At 38.4% G+C, this 19974-nt stretch overlaps 3 protein-coding genes across 5 annotated transcripts in view; 2 read left to right on the top strand and 1 right to left on the bottom strand.

Annotated features, from left to right (window-relative positions):
- LOC106063512 (opioid-binding protein/cell adhesion molecule homolog) overlaps positions 1 to 19974 on the top strand; it is a 151629-nt gene that overhangs the window by 11454 nt on the left and 120201 nt on the right. For all 3 annotated transcript variants that reach the window (XM_056042458.1, XM_056042459.1, XM_056042460.1), the window contains exon 2: positions 6779 to 6865. In XM_056042458.1, the coding sequence (XP_055898433.1) occupies positions 6796 to 6865 (70 nt within the window). In that variant the 5' untranslated portion in view covers positions 6779 to 6795. The remainder of the gene's footprint in view (positions 1 to 6778; positions 6866 to 19974) is intronic.
- The window catches only part of LOC106076093 (uncharacterized), a 320041-nt gene that overhangs the window by 220228 nt on the left and 79839 nt on the right, over positions 1 to 19974 (bottom strand). The window lies entirely within an intron of this gene.
- Positions 1804 to 4418, top strand: LOC129928387 (mucin-16-like). The gene is made up of 2 exons (XM_056042609.1): positions 1804 to 2112; positions 2205 to 4418. Exons 1-2 carry the CDS (start codon positions 1804 to 1806, stop codon positions 4416 to 4418), a joined length of 2523 nt encoding a protein of 840 aa, XP_055898584.1.

Here is a 19974-nt window from a genome sequence, read left to right as displayed (position 1 = left end):
GGCCTGATGTCTTGTGATGATTATCTAGAACAATCTATCTCATTGATCAAAGTGTTCTGTAAAGGGTCAATCTCTTATTCAAAGCCTCAAAAACAAAACAAATCTCCCCTTCCTTTACTTCAGTGTTTGATATAGTGTGATTACGGTGCGGTTCACGCGATAATATGAAAAACTATTTATTATTTGTTGTTTTAAATTATGTTTCAATTATATGCATACTAAATAGATTTTTTCTCTTTAAAAAAAAAAAGAAAATTTTTTTTTGTTTGTATGTCAGAACTTATTTATTTTAGCAATAGAATTGTAAAAAAACAAAATTTTTTTGACAAAAAATCTAAAACCGTTTGCATAAATTTGTTAAAAATATGGTACATAGTAATCTCTCCTAATAAATAGCTCCCGTTTTTTTGTTACTGTTATTATTGAATAGTTGTAAAATGGTGTATTTTTATGAAAAAAAACTTGCTTGAATAGTTGATTTTAAAAATAAAATTTTTCGCTTTCAAAAAAGATAAAAGTAGCCGTTGCACCAGAACTTGAATGGTCTAAAATATCACGATGTCGGATTTTCAATATCTTTTCTAGTTTACGAAATTTAAACAGGACGGACTAACGGACGGACGGACGAACGGACGGACAGACCTTGGTGACATTTTTCTGATCACTGGTCCACTGACAAGCCACATCTTCAATCTGACTTTAAATACAGTTGTCTTCTCTTGGAGACGTATACAACTCACTATAGAGTCAGACATGCGCACATCTATTTGCTATCAATATGAACTAACAAATAGACGATACAGTTATCTTAAAAAATATTTCTGTTCACAAATGAAATAACAAAATGTCCAATGTTTAGAAGACACGCTGTACTTCTGTGTACATTGTTGTACATCCATATTAATAGTGTCATGAAATGGTGGTTTATGTGTACATGACAAACAAGGGAGAGAATCTCTTTGATTATTTCTGTCACGACTTAAATTTTATTGTTTGATTTCTATGCACGTCAAGAATTGAAATTATTTACATAATTTGTGTCTGTCTAGGAAGACATCGTCTTTCTTTTAGCAGACGACAAAAAAGATACTAGACACAATTGTGTTTTGTAAAAACAGTTCTATGATATAGTTTTACTGTTTATGTATTTTTCATGTCAGATCCAAAAAGTTAACAAAACACAGAGATATTCTACATCTATGACATTATATTGTGTTTCCAATGTTTATCATATATCAAAATTACAAAGATTATCACAACTCTGTCTGTCTGTCTGTCTGTCTGTCTGATAAAAGGATTGTTCACGTTATTTCTTCCACACCCAATCTCGGATCAAGCTCAAAGTTTGATGTATTTGTAATGTTGCCAATGCAAACGATACATGGTAATGTGCTCTCAATACTATTTTGTGTATCACTATTATAGTTGTACAGGAAAGTAAATTCATTCCAAATTTTATTCAATGTTTAAATGTTAAAAAATTATTTTCGTCAGCTGAGAAATAATAATTTTAAAATTTCGATCGAATAAAATATGCCTGTGTGCATGTGTGTCGTGTGTGTGTGTTTATGTAATAAATAGTAGGGTGTTAAAACAGACTCGAAATAAAATTTATCTTAAGCTTCCCCCCTCCCCCCACAAAACGTCTGCTGCTCAAAGTTTCATTGATGTTTAAGAACACTAAGATGGAGGTCTTCATAAAGCTTCGAACAACTTGATCTAAGATTCAACTCAGATTTCACATTACAAATAAATAGATGGACAAACAAATTATCTGTGACATTAGCGCAGAATCATACGACAATGCAAACTGTGTGGACTGTCACGGCCTCAACCCTAACTGTCTGGACTGTCACGGCCTCAACCCTAACTGTCTGGACTGTCACGGCCTCAACCCTAACTGTGTGGACTGTCACGGCCTCAACCCTAACTGTCTGGACTGTCACGGCCTCAACCGTAACTGAGTGGACTGTCACGGCCTCAACCCTAACTGTCTGGACTGTCACGGCCTCAACCCTAACTGAGTGGACTGTCACGGCCTCAACCCTAACTGTCTGGACTGTCACGGCCTCAACCCTAACTGAGTGGACTGTCACGGCCTCAACCCTAACTGTCTGGACTGTCACGGCCTCACCCTAACTGAGTGGACTGTCACGGCCTCAACCCTAACTGTCTGGACTGTCACGGCCTCAACCCTAACTGAGTGGACTGTCACGGCCTCAACCCTAACTGTCTGGACTGTCACGGCCTCAACCCTAACTGTCTGGACTGTCACGGCCTCAACCCTAACTGAGTGGACTGTCACGGCCTCAACCCTAACTGAGTGGACTGTCACGGCCTCAACCCTAACTGTCTGGACTGTCACGGCCTCAACCCTAACTGTCTGGACTGTCACGGCCTCAACCCTAACTGTCTGGACTGTCACGGCCTCAACCCTAACTGAGTGGACTGTCACGGCCTCAACCCTAACTGTCTGGACTGTCACGGCCTCAACCCTAACTGTCTGGACTGTCACGGCCTCAACCCTAACTGTGTGGACTGTCACGGCCTCAACCCTAACTGTCTGGACTGTCAAGGCCTCAACCCTAACTGTCTGGACTGTCACGGCCTCAACCCTAACTGAGTGGACTGTCACGGCCTCAACCCTAACTGTCTGGACTGTCAAGGCCTCAACCCTAACTGTCTGGACTGTCACGGCCTCAACCCTAACTGTCTGGACTGTCACGGCCTCAACCCTAACTGTCTGGACTGTCACGGCCTCAACCCTAACTGAGTGGACTGTCACGGCCTCAACCCTAACTGTCTGGACTGTCATGGCCTCAACCCTAACTGTCTGGACTGTCACGGCCTCAACCCTAACTGTCTGGACTGTCACGGCCTCAACCCTAACTGAGTGGACTGTCACGGCCTCAACCCTAACTGTCTGGACTGTCATGGCCTCAACTCTAACTGTCTGGACTGTCACGGCCTCAACCCTAACTGTCTGGACTGTCACGGCCTCAACCCTAACTGAGTGGACTGTCACGGCCTCAACCCTAACTGAGTGGACTGTCACGGCCTCAACCCTAACTGAGTGGACTGTCACGGCCTCAACCCTAACTGAGTGGACTGTCACGGCCTCAACCCTAACTGAGTGGACTGTCACGGCCTCAACCCTAACTGTCTGGACTGTCACGGCCTCAACCCTAACTGAGTGGACTGTCACGGCCTCAACCCTAACTGTCTGGACTGTCACAGCCTCAACCCTAACTGTCTGGACTGTCACGGCCTCAACCCTAACTGTCTGGACTGTCAAGGCCTCAACCCTAACTGTCTGGACTGTCACGGCCTCAACCCTAACTGAGTGGACTGTCACGGCCTCAACCCTAACTGTCTGGACTGTCACGGCCTCAACCCTAACTGTCTGGACTGTCAAGGCCTCAACCGTAACTGTCTGGACTGTCACGGCCTCAACCCTAACTGTCTGGACTGTCAAGGCCTCAACCGTAACTGTCTGGACTGTCAAGGCCTCAACCCTAACTGTCTGGACTGTCATGGCCTCAACTCTAACTGTCTGGACTGTCACGGCCTCAACCGTAACTGTCTGGACTGTCACGGCCTCAACCCTAACTGTCTGGACTGTCAAGGCCTCAACCGTAACTGTCTGGACTGTCACGGCCTCAACCCTAACTGTCTGGACTGTCAAGGCCTCAACCGTAACTGTCTGGACTGTCACGGCCTCAACCCTAACTGTCTGGACAGTCAAGGCCTCAACCGTAACTGTCTGGACTGTCAAGGCCTCAACCCTAACTGTCTGGACTGTCATGGCCTCAACTCTAACTGTCTGGACTGTCACGGCCTCAACCCTAACTGTCTGGACTGTCACGGCCTCAACCCTAACTGAGTGGACTGTCACGGCCTCAACCCTAACTGAGTGGACTGTCACGGCCTCAACCCTAACTGAGTGGACTGTCACGGCCTCAACCCTAACTGTCTGGACTGTCACGGCCTCAACCCTAACTGTCTGGACTGTCACGGCCTCAACCCTAACTGTCTGGACTGTCACGGCCTCAACCCTAACTGTCTGGACTGTCACGGCCTCAACCCTAACTGTGTGGACTGTCACGGCCTCAACCCTAACTGTCTGGACTGTCAAGGCCTCAACCCTAACTGAGTGGACTGTCACGGCCTCAACCCTAACTGTCTGGACTGTCACGGCCTCAACCCTAACTGTCTGGACTGTCACGGCCTCAACCCTAACTGTCTGGACTGTCACGGCCTCAACCCTAACTGTGTGGACTGTCACGGCCTCAACCCTAACTGTCTGGACTGTCACGGCCTCAACCCTAACTGTGTGGACTGTCACGGCCTCAACCCTAACTGTCTGGACTGTCAAGGCCTCAACCCTAACTGTCTGGACTGTCACGGCCTCACCCTAACTGTCTGGACTGTCACGGCCTCAACCCTAACTGTCTGGACTGTCACGGCCTCAACCCAAGGAATCATTTAGTTTTTGGATCTGAAATGTAATTACATTGTCATAGAACTAGACCAACAACAAGAAATCTTTGCGATTAGAAATTGTTTTACAAGCTGCTTTTGTTTAGCGTTATTTCATGTTTTTAGCTTTCTCAGACACAATAAACCTATCACTTACCTGGACCAGTTGGGAAAATTGGGGGGGGGGGGCGGGGAATGGGGGGGGGGAACAAAGAAAAGGAAGTCTGGAAAAATGTTACGGCCTGAATTTGAACTTATGGCTCAAGCCTCCTCAAGCCAACATACTAACCACTCTGTTATTGAGGTGCTTACGAAAAAAAAACAATTGTATAGTTATCTGTTGTTTTTTTCAAACTTACTTTCAGGCGCCTATAAATGGGACTAATTCAGCTCTTACCACCATAATCAAGTACAATTTCTTTCCCTTGTTCGAGTTACCAAACGAAATAATTTTATACCAATAGTTAATTAGTTGTTAACGCCAAAAGTGGTAATGGTCTTAAGCCCATCATTACCAATAAAATGCTTCCAATGGAATGCGTCTCAAATAGCCTCTGACAACCAGTCCAACTCCTAACCTTCAAGTGTGGCTCAGATACTGAGCCTGGCGAAACTGGCAATGGCGAGCAACTGACGCCTAAACCAGTAAGCTTCGTGCAGGAATGGTTCGTAAGCCTAGTTGGCTACCCATCTAGGAGAAGGAAAACTCTGAATACAGACCTCCACTGTCTTGCGGCTATAACCAAACGCGGGAAAGTCTTCGAGAGACAACCCTGAGGAAAATTCAGGAGCTGGTGACCCTTAAGCAGATTATGTCACACCGTGCTACAGCCTGCGGCGCTACTAATCCCAAACTGTATCGGATATTCCGTTCCTTTGGTCACATCAGCTGCGCGGAGAGGGGGAAACTGCTGTGTGGGCGACATCGTTCCGACCATAAACAATGCCCAAGCTTTCATCTCACTTATTCAAAGAAAAAGTGTTTGAGATGAACCATAGTCTCTCTACGACTGAAGAAGGCCAACAACAGAATTGTTTCATTTTTTTAGCGGCCCCGAAAGGGGAAAATATGCTATTAGTTTTGTGTGGCCTCTCTGTCCGTCTGTCTGTCCGTCCGTCCCGTTTAGATCTCAGAAACTAGAAGAGAAAATGAAAATCGGATATCATGATATTTTAGATCATTCAAAGTTCTGACGCAACGGCTACTTTTATCTTTTCCGAAAGTGAACCATCTAATTTAAAAAATTATCTATGGAAGCAGATTTTTTTAAAAATACACCACTTTTTAATGAAAAACTTCAGGGGAGGTAAGTATTTTAAAAAGGTCATAGACTACTTCATTAATAAATCAAGCTTCATTCATAGATTCGCGCATTGGTACAAAATATTTGCATCTAAGGTCACAATGGAAAAAGTATCAATGGATCATTATAAAATAGATTTTACATTTATTAACTAATTCATGGAATAGAATACTGATTCAAATGTTGTTGACATAGATCTATTTTTAGATCTCTACTTAGATGTAGTTTTAGATCTAGACCTAGACTTCCATCTAAAATCTATATTTAGATCTATAACTAGTTATAGATCTAGCTATATCTAGGTCTAGTTTGTATGAGAAATGACAACGGAGATATTAAAATTAAATTTTATTTGCGAGGGGAAAGTCTTGTCAAGTCATTTGTACACAAACGTAGCTACCTAAAGTAATCTAGGTCAAGAATTATTTTTTTTCGTGTTGCCAATTTATCTAATTTTGTAAGAAGAATAAATCTTTTTTAGTTTCTCTTTAGTATTGTAACATGTTATTAATTTTGAATTTATGGATATGCTTAATAATAATTTTTTTTAAAAATATAAGTGTACGCTAAATGAATATATGAAGATGCTGTGGCTGAGGGGTAAAGCACTTGGAACCGGAAGTCCAGTGTTCGAATCCTGGTGAAAACTCTCGGCGGACCACTTTGGAGGCCGCTTTTGAGTTTGAGTTTCCACACATACTGTCTTTGTCACCTTGTTTGTCTTTATAATTGACATCTTGAAGTTTCTCCATATATTGTTTGTGTTTGTTTGATTCATCTACAGATGTTAAAGACTAAACATGATAAACAAATGAATTACATTTGACTCGTTTCTATAAAGCAGAGATAAACGAGTGGTTGCTAAAAAACAAACAGTTTTGTCTTACTGTCTGTTGAGATTTTCAATGACTTCTGTCAGTCTATCTAATCATTCTGTGAATAGCGAACACTGTTTGGAGTGTATGAACAGTCTTTCATTTCTCTTGTTATCCCAGATATCAACGTCTTCGGAATGAATCTACACACGTGCATTCAGACATCACTGGAGATTGTGTTGATGGGCATCATTTTCTTCACTAATGGTAAGTGAATAACATCCATCGTGATCACCACATTCATCAGTCTCACCACAGTCACCAGTCTCACCACATTCACCAGTAACGCCACATTCATCATTTTCACCACATTCCTATTTATACTTCTTGATTACAATGAACTGAGTTGAACACTATAGAATCATTCATTATATTTATCGACATGTCAACATTACATTAGTATGCAATACCAAATAAATCTGGTTGTTGGTAGAGGAACTTTCTCAATGAGTCTAAGTCTACCACTACGATGAGTTTTGAATGAAATCCTCGTTGTGTCTGTGTGACTTGTCTTGATTGGCAGAGGCTGTTGCTGAGAACTGTTACATAGTACATTGGTACGAGACATTAAGTGTGCACCCTGACTTTAGAACATACTCAATACATTTTGACACATCCATCCATCAAGACTTTATAACAGACGTCCGTCAATACATTATGACATTCATTCATCAATTCATTTTAACATCCTTCCATCAATACATTATAACATCTATCAATCAATGTATAACAAAATACACCAATCAATACACCATACCAATCAATGACTACAATCTATTTACTGTGAACACTGGAGTTGTATTTAGCCTGCCTACAAAGTCTCCTGACACAAGTCTACAGCTCACGTTCCAACGTTTGGGTGTCATTTTGGGTCTTTTCCATTCAGTGTGAGATGTTACAAGACACCTAAACTTGACACCAGTCAGGGGCGTATCAAATGTTAGCAGACTCTCTGGAATAAGACTTTTTTTTTATTAATTCAGATTTTTAAAAAAAACTTAATATTAAAAAAAACAACTCAAGGCAAACTTTAAAATAAAATTAAATGACAACAAAATAGATAATAGAACTGTGTATGGATACGAATAATAGAAAAGTTGATGAAATGGATAATAGAACTGTGGATGGATATGGATAATAGGGATGTGGATGAAAAAAACAAACTATTATTTGGCAAACAAATATTTTTTTTGGGGGGGGAGAGTGAAATAGAAATTTCCTAGAATCACTGGAACAATCCTATTGCGAACAATTCTGACATAATGAATGTAACGGCGAAAAAAAAAATAACTCTGTATTTTTGAGAAGCGTAATTGTCTAGGCAGGCAGTAGCCTGGACCCAGGGGAACAGAGCAGCAGAAATAAACTAATTTGTTTAGATGAACCATAGTTTAAAAGGATATTGATCAGGAGAAAAAAACGTTCACTAATTTGGTTATTAAATGCAATAGAAATATTGATTTTTGTTTCATTTAGAAATGTATTTTTAATGAGACTCTGCTTAGACATACACCGAGACACAGATGACGTCATGCTTATCTGAAATCTCGCGACGTTTATCTCTGATACAGCCAGCAATTTTTTTTCCTGACGAGATTATTTGCTTGTTTTAGAGATGGCGCGCGTGTTGTTCACATTCTGAAAAGACCAAATTGTAGTTTTATAGATTACATACTTTACTTACAGGTAGACAATAGGGTCTTTTTTGTGGTTTTTCAATATCTTTTTGATGATTGGTTGTTTGAAAGTTGTTTTAACTGTTTCTTGTTGAGTATTTGTTGTTTGAAAGTTGTTTTAACTGTTTCTCGTTGAGTATTTGTTGATTGAAAGTTCTTTTTCTGTTTCTCGTTATTTTAGCGGCCCACTTAAAGTGAAAAGCAGCTATTAGGTTTGTCAGTCTGTCCATCTGTTCGTCTGTCACACTCAGATCTCAAAAACTAGAAGAGAAATGAAAAATCTAATTTCACCATGCGTTGTGGCTTGCAAAGTTTAACCGCAGCGGCTACTTTTTGTTTTCTAAAAGCAAAGCAAAAGTAATAGAAATGTTCACAACAAATATAAATATTAGTTAACTGTGTTTTTCTGGTAGCTACTAAAATAAATAGAAAACATTTCTGTTTGTTTATAAGGGCTAAGAATGCACTTTGTATGTAAACATCAAGCACATTTTTTTAAAATGCAGCAACTTTCGTGCAGTAGCGTGACGGCCGCGGCAAAAACTTTTAAATATTCAAATTTTATTATTTTAGTTAAGTACCCTCATCAGGATAAAAACCGCTTACTTTTATACGTTTTGTCTGTTGTTCTGTCTGTCCGTCAGATTTAGATATTAAAAAAAAAAACCTAAAGCTATTGAAAATCTGATTTAACTTAACCTTTTATTCTCCTTGCAAAACATCGCAAGTTGTAAGTATCTGTAATAGATTGTTCCTAATGTTTTGTGAAAACTGCTAACAAAGGTTTAGTATTGCTCTTCTAACTTATATTACATTTCATTTTCTTATTTAAACGTTGCATAAACACATGATCAATAATAAATCGTTCCAGATTTTTTTACAATAAACAGCATATAAACGCTAAGTGAAAATCTCTATACTGACATATTTCATGACCTATAAAGTTGTTCAGGATAATGTTTTATTTAAAATAAATTACGTCTAATGATTGTTTCAATTAGCATAATTGACATATTACACTTAATATTTTGGACAATACGTCACTATAATTTTATTATCGATATCAAATCATTCCGCATTTTCAACTTAAAAGAAATTTATGTCAAATGACTTATTTAAAAAAAATGAGAGAGTAATTTACTGCAAACGATTGTTGAAAATCTTTCTTTCAACTTTTTTTACTTTTAATTTTCTTGCTGAAACATCACTAAAGACTTTTTATCGGTTTAGAAGGTCCCGGATTTTGTTTTGAAAAAGAAATTGACCTATATTGTTTTAAGTTTTTGTTACCAATCGTCGACAAAATTTTTCCATTTCTTTTTCAATGAAAACTCTACTACCGTCAAAGAACACAAACTCTCTTTTTGTCATCTTCTTAAAAGTTGTTTGTCTGTATTTATTGAGTACTTTTGAGAGTTGTTTGTCTGTATTTGTTGAGTACTTTTGAGAGTTGTTTGTCTGTATTTGTTGAGTACTTTTGAAAGTTGTTTGTCTGTATTTATTGAGTACTTTTGAGAGTTGTTTGTCTGTATTTGTTGAGTACTTTTGAGAGTTGTTTGTCTGTATTTGTTGAGTACTTTTGAAAGTTGTTTGTCTGTATTTATTGAGTACTTTTGAGAGTTGTTTGTCTGTATTTGTTGAGTACTTTTGAGAGTTGTTTGTCTGTATTTGTTGAGTACTTTTGAAAGTTGTTTGTCTGTATTTGTTGAGTACTTTTGAAAGTTGTTTGTCTGTATTTATTGAGTACTTTTGAGAGTTGTTTGTCTGTATTTGTTGAGTACTTTTGAGAGTTGTTTGTCTGTATTTGTTGAGTACTTTTGAAAGTTGTTTGTCTGTATTTGTTGAGTACTTTTGAAAGTTGCTTTTCTGTATTTGTTGAGTACTTTTGAAAGTTGCTTTTCTGTTTCTTGTTAGTTGTTTCAAAGTTTTGGGTTTTGGGTGAGTGAATGTTTCTTTATTTAATTTCTATTTGTTGTCTGTGAGCGATTTTAATGCTCAAGTTTTGTGTGACTAGCTTGGAATCGCTTGACATTATCTCTGAAACATAAAATCATTGCAGATATACACACTACGTAAAGGCTGAATGAGGCCTGGCTTCAAGTGACTTCAATGACAAACGAAACAGATACACGTAAACAAAAGTGTCGGGAGTTTAAGCAAATCTTATTTTTTATTCCATTAGAAACAAAAAAGTTTGAACATTTCAAAAACAACGAAACAATTCTAGGCGATCTTCATCTCGTTTATTTTCACCAAACTAAAGAATTGTCTCGTAGCTTAGAATAACATCGTGAGATTCTTGTTTTAAATCAACAACTTATGTCAATATCATGTTCAGTTGACTGAAGAAAATAATCGACCACCTTCTATGACCTACTAATTTCTTCTGGCAATGATTATTAACATGACTAGAGTCATTGACAAGTGGCACATGGTCATTGACTTGTACATGTCCACTGAATAATGATACAGTCACGGGAACTAATGACGCGTCGCGTGATCTAATATGTATGTGTCAGCAATAAAAGTCTGACTATTTTGTCTGGAGAAATAAAGTTTTATTTGAAGAACTTTCTTTTTAAAACCAGTGATGTCTAGTGGAATGAGGTGACTAAAAACTCACTGTATTGGTTAGTCAGCTCTGAGAGCTTACAAAATAAAATGCTCAGTCTTTGGAAATAACCTCCAGAGATACAAGTTCATCGATGTAGTCTACGCTAAGAAATAAACAACAACAGGTACACACTAAGATCTAAGTAATGTTCAGAACTACTGTTGCACTGAGATCTAAGTAATGTTCAGAACTACTGTTACACTAAGGTCTAAGTAAAGTTCAGAACTACTGTCACACTAAGATCAAAGTAATGTTCAGAACTACTGTTACACTAAGATCAAAGTAATGTTCAGAACTACTGTTACACTAAGGTCTAAGTAATGTTCAGAACTACTGTTACACTAAGATCTAAGTAATGTTCAGAACTACTGTTACACTAAGGTCTAAGTAATGTTCAGAACTACTGTCACACTAAGATCTAAGTAATGTTCAGAACTACTGTTACACTAAGATCAAAGTAATGTTCAGAACTACTGTTACACTAAGATCAAAGTAATGTTCAGAACTACTGTCACACTAAGGTCTAAGTAATGTTCAGAACTACTGTTGCACTAAGATCTAAGTAATGTTCAGAACTACTGTTGCACTACGGTGTAATACTATGAAAAACATCTGCGCCAAAGTCTTAGTAAAAAAAAGTAAAGTTCCCCTTTCAGACCTTGTGGTCTATAGGGCAGATGATGTATAGTTCATCTGTTTCTGTGGCCTACGATTAACGAGGATGTCATGTGGCCAGCACAACGACCAACCGTCTTTACTTTTCTGCAACTAATATCAGATACCCGTCAGAGCTGAGTGGACTCAGAGGCGCCCGAAGATCCTGAAATTAAAAATCCCCAGTCTTCAACGGGATCCAAACCAAGACCCCGATACGGAAGTCAAGCGCTTTATCGCTCAGCCACGCTACAAAAAAACAGGTGCTCCAGAGCTAAGTAACGCTAAGATAAAAAGCTGCATCAATGTAGTCTAAGTAGCGGATAGAAAACAGCTGCATCAATGTAGTATAAGTAGTGGATAGAAAACAGCTGCATCAATGTAGTCTAAGTAGCGGATAGAAAACAGCTGCATCAATGTAGTCTAAGTAGCGGATAGAAAACAGCTGCATCAATGTAGTCTAAGTAGCGGATAGAAAACAGCTGCATCAATGTAGTCTAAGTAGCGGATAGAAAACAGCTGCATCAATGTAGTCTAAGTAGCGGATAGAAAACAGCTGCATCAATGTAGTCTAAGTAGTGGATAGAAAACAGCTGCATCAATGTAGTCTAAGTAGCGGATAGAAAACAGCTGCATCAATGTAGTCTAAGTAGTGGATAGAAAACAGCTGCATCAATGTAGTCTAAGTAGCGGATAGAAAACAGCTGCATCAATGTAGTCTAAGTAGCGGATAGAAAACAGCTGCATCAATGTAGTCTAAGTAGCGGATAGACTTCTAACATCACGGAACATCAACCGATGTAAGTTGTATATTTGTACAAACAACTTTTACCATCATCCTTACATTTACCGCGGACACATTTATCACCATCATCAATATCTTCATCAGCTTAACAAGCAAGCATCATTGTAGCATCTATACTTTTACCAATACTACCATCCCCATTGACACCATCTCTCACCAAAATTACAATTATAATTAGCATCACTATGACCATAATTACCAAAGACCATAACAATCACATAAGAAAGTCACAATCTTCTGCTGTACCACAACCAAAACCAATTATTCAGTAATTCTCTAAAGTGTCAATATTAAAGTCTTTTATTTATAAAATAATGTTCATCAATTAGTAACATTGTTTATCTGTCGTGTCTATAAATAAATAATCAAGCCATGGGTATTGTGGTTTAAAGCTATTTCTACTTGATTTTTTAGGATTGTTAAATGATTGTGAGCATCTCAGTGATTAGGATTGTGAGTCTTTAGGGCAGGGCATTTGTTCAATGTGATAATGTTAGTAATCTATATGATCCCATTGTCCTGTCCCCTGGTCTAAAGGTTAGTTCTGGCTGTTTCTACACGAGGGGAGTGAATTATTAAATACATACATAGCCAGGCTCATGTTTTACATTTCGAGTTGTAGAACCTGCGCACACATTGTACAGCATAATGTATGTTACATGCAGAGAACATTAGATAGATAGATAGATAGATAGATAGATAGATAGATAGATAGATAGATAGATAGATAGTCAACAGACAGACAAAAGGCAGATACAAAACACACACATACATACATATATATATATATAGAGAGAGAGAGAGAGGGGGGGGCAGAGATTAAAAGATAGATACATAAAAGATTGATAGATAAATAGATAAAAAGACAGACAGATAGATAGACATACAGATAGATAGACAGACAGACAGATATACAGACAGACAAAAAGATAGAAAGATAGTCAGACAGACAACAGACAAAAAGATAAAGAGAGAGAGAGAAGAAAAAAGAAAAACGTTGTGATAAGCCGTGTTGTTGTTGATGATGTTTTTTCTTCTCAAAAGTTGTTCAAAAAAAAAAAAAAAGGCCCGACACATAAACCATTGACTTGTAATAAAAGGGAGGCAAATATTTTCTGATGAAATCTTGTGAATGAGGCTTTCATACGAGCATCAAGTCTACACATTCAATCATACACACACACAGTACACACAAACACATGCATACAAGATGTATAAAGGACACGAATAGATAGATAGGCCACAATTGATGAGTGGTTAGAGCAGACAATCAGCGACTCTTGACATGTTCAAAACTACCAGCGCCAGACTTGCAACCAAAGGTCTATGTGTCGGTTGATGCAGGCATGAAGATGTACTCAAGTTCTGGGGGACTATCGTCTGTGAGCGGTTACACTACATACTGTTTAGAAGGTAACAATGGGTGACGGTCATTCCCCAGCCAGAGGCGGCAAACATTTCTTGACATCAAATATTTTAAATCTGTTTCACTGTTCTGTCCATGTTCAGTTATTGTCATTGCACTAAATAAATAGTGACCAACCAGACTGACCAAAAGATTTGAAATAATGACCAACCAGACTAACCAAAAGATTTGAAAACAATTAGATTGTGATTATGACTCATCTAAAGGTCAAACATATCTCTCGGTTCTAGTTATAATTGGGAAGGTCGCAACCTTTAACCTTTATATGGAACCAGCGTTAGAAGAGTGAGTTGATTAATGTTGACTTAAAGTTGTAAACTAGTTGATACATTTAATCATCATTTGTGTCCGCTTTCTAGAAAAGAATGTGACAATGTACCTGCTAGATTAGACACCAAGTTAGACAGACACCATGTTACTACACAGACACCATGTTAAACAGACACCATGTTACTACACAGACACCATATTAAACAGACACCATGTTACTACACAGACACCATGTTACTACACAGACACCATGTTAGACAGACACCATGTTACTACACAGACACCATGTTAGACAGACACAGTGTTACTACACAGACACCATGTTAGACAGACACCATGTTAGACTGACACCATGTTACTACACAGACACCATGTTAGACAGACACAGTGTTACTACACAGACACCATGTTACTACACAGACACCATGTTACTACACAGACACCATGTTAGACAGACACAGTGTTACTACACAGACACCATGTTAGACAGACACCGTGTTACTACACAGACACCATGTTACTACACAGACACCATGTTACGACACAGACACCATGTTACTACACAGACACCATGTTAGACAGACACAGTGTTACTACACAGACACCATGTTAGACAGACACCATGTTACTACACAGACACCATGTTAGACAGACACAGTGTTACTACACAGACACCATGTTAGACAGACACCATGTTAGACAGACACCATGTTACTACACAGACACCATGTTACTACACAGACACCATGTTAGACAGACACCGTGTTACTACACAGACACCATGTTAGACAGACACCGTGTTACTACACAGACACCATGTTAGACAGACACAGTGTTACTACATAGACACCATGTTACTACACAGACACCATGTTACTACACAGACACCATGTTAGACAGACACAGTGTTACTACACAGACACCATGTTAGACAGACACCGTTTTACTACACAGACACCATGTTAGACAGACACCGTTTTACTACACAGACACCATGTTACTACACAGACACCATGTTACGACACAGACACCATGTTACTACACAGACACCATGTTAGACAGACACAGTGTTACTACACAGACACCATGTTAGACAGACACCATGTTAGACTGACACCATGTTACTACACAGACACCATGTTACTACACAGACACCATGTTAGACAGACACCGTGTTAGACAGACACCGTGTTACTACACAGACACCATGTTAGACAGACACAGTGTTACTACACAGACACCATGTTACTACACAGACACCATGTTAGACAGACACAGTGTTACTACACAGACACCATGTTAGACAGACACCATGTTACTACACAGACACCATGTTACTACACAGACACCATGTTAGACAGACACCGTGTTACTACACAGACACCATGTTAGACAGACACCGCGTTACTACACAGACACCATGTTACTACACAGACACCATGTTAGACAGACACAGTGTTACTACACAGACACCATGTTAGACAGACACAGTGTTACTACACAGACACCATGTTAGACAGACACCATAATACTACACAGACACCATGTTAGACAGACACAGTGTTACTACACAGACACCATGTTAGACAGACACCATGTTAGACAGACACCATGTTACTACACAGACACCATGTTAGACAGACACCGTGTTACTACACAGACACCATGTTAGACAGACACCGTGTTACTACACAGACACCATGTTAGACAGACACCGTGTTACTACACAGACACCATGTTACTACACAGACATCATGTTAGACAGACACAGTGTTACTACACAGACACCATGTTAGACAGACACCGTGTTACTACACAGACACCATGTTAGACAGACACCATGTTACTACACAGACACCATGTTAGACAGACACCGTGTTACTACACAGACACAATGTTACTACACAGACACCATGTTACTACACAGACACCATGTTACTACACAGACACCATGCTACTACACAGACACCATGCTACTACACAGACACCATGTTACTACACAGACACCATGTTACTACACAGACATCATGTTAGACAGACACAGTGTTACTACACAGACACCATGTTAGACAGACACCGTGTTACTACACAGACACCATGTTAGACAGACACCATGTTACTACACAGACACCATGTTAGACAGACACCGTGTTACTACACAGACACAATGTTACTACACAGACACCATGTTACTACACAGACACCATGTTACTACACAGACACCATGTTACTACACAGACACCATGCTACTACACAGACACCATGCTACTACACAGACACCATGTTACTACACAGACACCATGCTACTACACAGACACCATGCTACTACACAGACACCATGTTACTACACAGACACCATGTTACTACACAGACACCATGTTACTACACAGACACCATGCTACTACACAGACACCATGCTACTACACAGACACCATGTTACTACACAGACACCATGTTACTACACAGACACCATGTTACTACACAGACACCATGCTACTACACAGACACCATGTTACTACACAGACACCATGCTACTACACAGACACCTTGTTATACACCATGTTAGATAGACATGTTAGACAGGCAACATATTAGACATCATGTTAGACAATCACCATGTAAGACACAATGTTAGACATCATTTTAGACACCATGTCAGATACCATGTTAGAAACCACATCATACATCATGTTACACACCATGTTCGACAGACACTATGTAATACACCATGTTAGACGTGTTAGACATCATGTTAGACATCAGGCTACACATCAAGTTAGACATCATGTAAGACATCATGTTAGACATCATGTTAGACATCATGTTATACATCATGTTAGACATCATGTTAGACACCATGTTAGACATCATGTTAGACATCATGTTATATATCAGGCTTCAAATCATGTTACACGTGTTAGACATCAGACTACACATCATGTTACAAACATGTTACACACCATGTTCGACGGACACTATGTAATACGCCATGTTAGACGTGTTAGACATCATGTTAGACATCAAGTTAGACATCATGTTAGACATCATGTTACATATCATGTTAGACATCATGTTACACATCATGTTAGACATCATGTTATACATCATGTTACACATCATGTTAGGCATCATGTTATACATCAGGCTACACATCATGTTACACGTGTTAGACATCAGGCTACACATCCTGTTCCACATCATGTTAGACAGACACTATGCAATACACCATATTAGACATCATGTTAGACATCATAATAGACATCAGGCATCGTGTTAGACATCATGTTAGACATCATGTTACACATCATTTTACACATCAAGTTAGACATCAGGCTAGACCTCATGCTAAACATCATTATAGACAGGGCCGGCCCTACCAATCGATGGGCCCTATGCGTAACGGATAGCGCGTGGCCCAGTCTGGGAAAGGATAAGCATAATGTCAAAATTAAGATTTTGTATTAGAAAATACATTCGTCTTTAGAATTATTTTTTTTCAAATGAAAGCTGACAATGCCGTTTTTTTTTATCGCGCATAGAGTTGGCAACCCAAAATGTCAATTTTAACTTTGTCAATTTTCAGTAGACTTTTAATTTTAAGAGATTTCCAGGACTTTTAGGTGTATTTTGCAATTAAAGGAGATTTCCAGGAGCCCCTGGAAAATCAGAAAGCCTATGAAAGTGCGGGGCCAACTGCGACCGCATAGGTTGCAGTGACCTAAGTCCCGGCCTGATGCTAGACATCATGCTAGACATCAGGTTTGACATCATGCTAGACATCATGCTAGACATCAGGTTTGACATCATGCTAGACATCATGTTAGACATAATGTTCGACATAATTTATTTACGAAAGCTGTGAAGCCTAGTTGAGATAGACCTAGATTCATTCATGAATCGCGTACTAAAAATTATTTCGTTTAATTGTTTACTTTATAATCCCCTTCATTTAACAAAGCTATCGCTCTTTTCGTTTTTAATAGATATGAATGTATCGGCTTCGAAAAAACTTGAAAGGATCATTAGCTAAGTTTAACATACATCTAAATCCAATCCACTAGATTAGTAAACACAAACTTAGACCCGCAGGCCGCGGGTAATGTCAGGCTAGTAGTAAATAAATGTAAACACATTTCGTAATCACATGTAAGCATCTCTCTAAAGCAACTGTGAAGTCATTGTTAAACATTCATTATTATATAGAACATATTTTTCTGAATAAAAAACCATATAGAAACATGTCTTTGGGATGTACTGTCGACAGTGAGGACAAAAACAAAGCCATCTAGTCCGAGAGTTTTGGTGATGCTAGTTAAGTCTTAGACGATCTTTATGTCACTAGTCCCAAGTAGTTTGACATGTTTGTCTTCTAATAGCTGTGTCTATTGTCAAACGAGTGTATCTCATCTCCCCCCCTCCCCCAACGACTATTCTCACTGAACTATTCTAGTCACCTAGTTGTCACAAGGTCCACTAGTTCTACTTGCTAGTACTTTGACTTGAGCCCGGAGATATGAAGCCATAGAATTTAAGTCATAACCTATTAGTCTTCACTGCCCAGGAGAAGATTACCATTCTAAAGGGAGATAACTGCTTTGACATTTTAAGGAGGTAATGTAAGAAGAGAAAAAAGACCGGAACTTGGTCAGTGCTTCCGGTGAGATTGGGCTTTGGTGACTGCTAAATCCTAGGCTCAAGTGGTGAGTGGACACCTAGTATTAATACAATTTGACTACATTTACACCCTATAGGTAAACCGGTAGATGAGACATCCCTTAGTCAAAGTAACTTTTTCACCTCTGGTATTCATATTCTGAAACATCTGAACTTAAGTACGTTTAGGTGTTTGGGGGGGGGGGGGGGGTAGGTTGTGTGTCTAAATAGACATTTTTTTTCTTGTGAAAGCGGTCAAAAGAAAAGTAGATTCAAAGTTTTTCATTTAGTAGAACAGCTGCAGGTGGAATGTTGAAAGATGTTTTGTTCTTTTTTTTTTTAACCTTTTACCTATCCCTTAGTCTTTTAGACCATGAGGCACCATGCAAGATTTGTCGACCGTCTTTCTCCATTCCTCTCTGTATTTACAAAGCATTAAGTCACTGTGTATGTTTTTCATATGTTTGCATTTTTGTGAATCTTTTTTTCGACCACCTCTACTTATCCTATCGTCATTAAATTTTGCATACAATAGTACATTTCATTCAATTGTACAGTCAATAAACTAATAGTACATTTCATTCAATTGTACAGTCCATAAACTAATAGTACATTTCATTCAATTATACAGTCAATAAACTAATAGTACATTTCATTCAATTGTACAGTCCATAAACTAATAGTACATTTCATTCAATTGTATAGTCCATAAACTAATAGTACATTTCATTCAATTGTACAGTCCATAAACTAATAGTACATTTCATTCAATTGTACAGTCCATAAACTAATAGTACATTTCAGTCAATTATACAGTCAATAAACTAATAGTATATTTGAGTCAATTATACAGTCAATAAACTAATAGTACATTTCAGTCAATTATACAGTCAATAAACTAATAGTACATTTCAGTCAATTGTACAGTCCATAAACTAATAGTACATTTCATTCAATTGTACAGTCCATAAACTAATAGTACATTTCAGTCAATTATACAGTCAATAAACTAATAGTATATTTGAGTCAATTATACAGTCAATAAACTAATAGTACATTTCAGTCAATTATACAGTCAATAAACTAATAGTACATTTCATTCAATTGTACAGTCCATAAACTAATAGTACATTTCAGTCAATTATACAGTCAATAAACTAAAAGTATATTTGAGTCAATTATACAGTCAATAAACTAATAGTACATTTCAGTCAATTA

This window comes from Biomphalaria glabrata, chromosome 9 (assembly GCF_947242115.1).
Source record: "Biomphalaria glabrata chromosome 9, xgBioGlab47.1, whole genome shotgun sequence".
Taxonomy (NCBI): domain Eukaryota; kingdom Metazoa; phylum Mollusca; class Gastropoda; family Planorbidae; genus Biomphalaria; species Biomphalaria glabrata.
The sequence above is the reverse complement of the archived record's forward strand: the minus strand, read 5'-3'. Positions and strand labels throughout refer to the sequence as shown.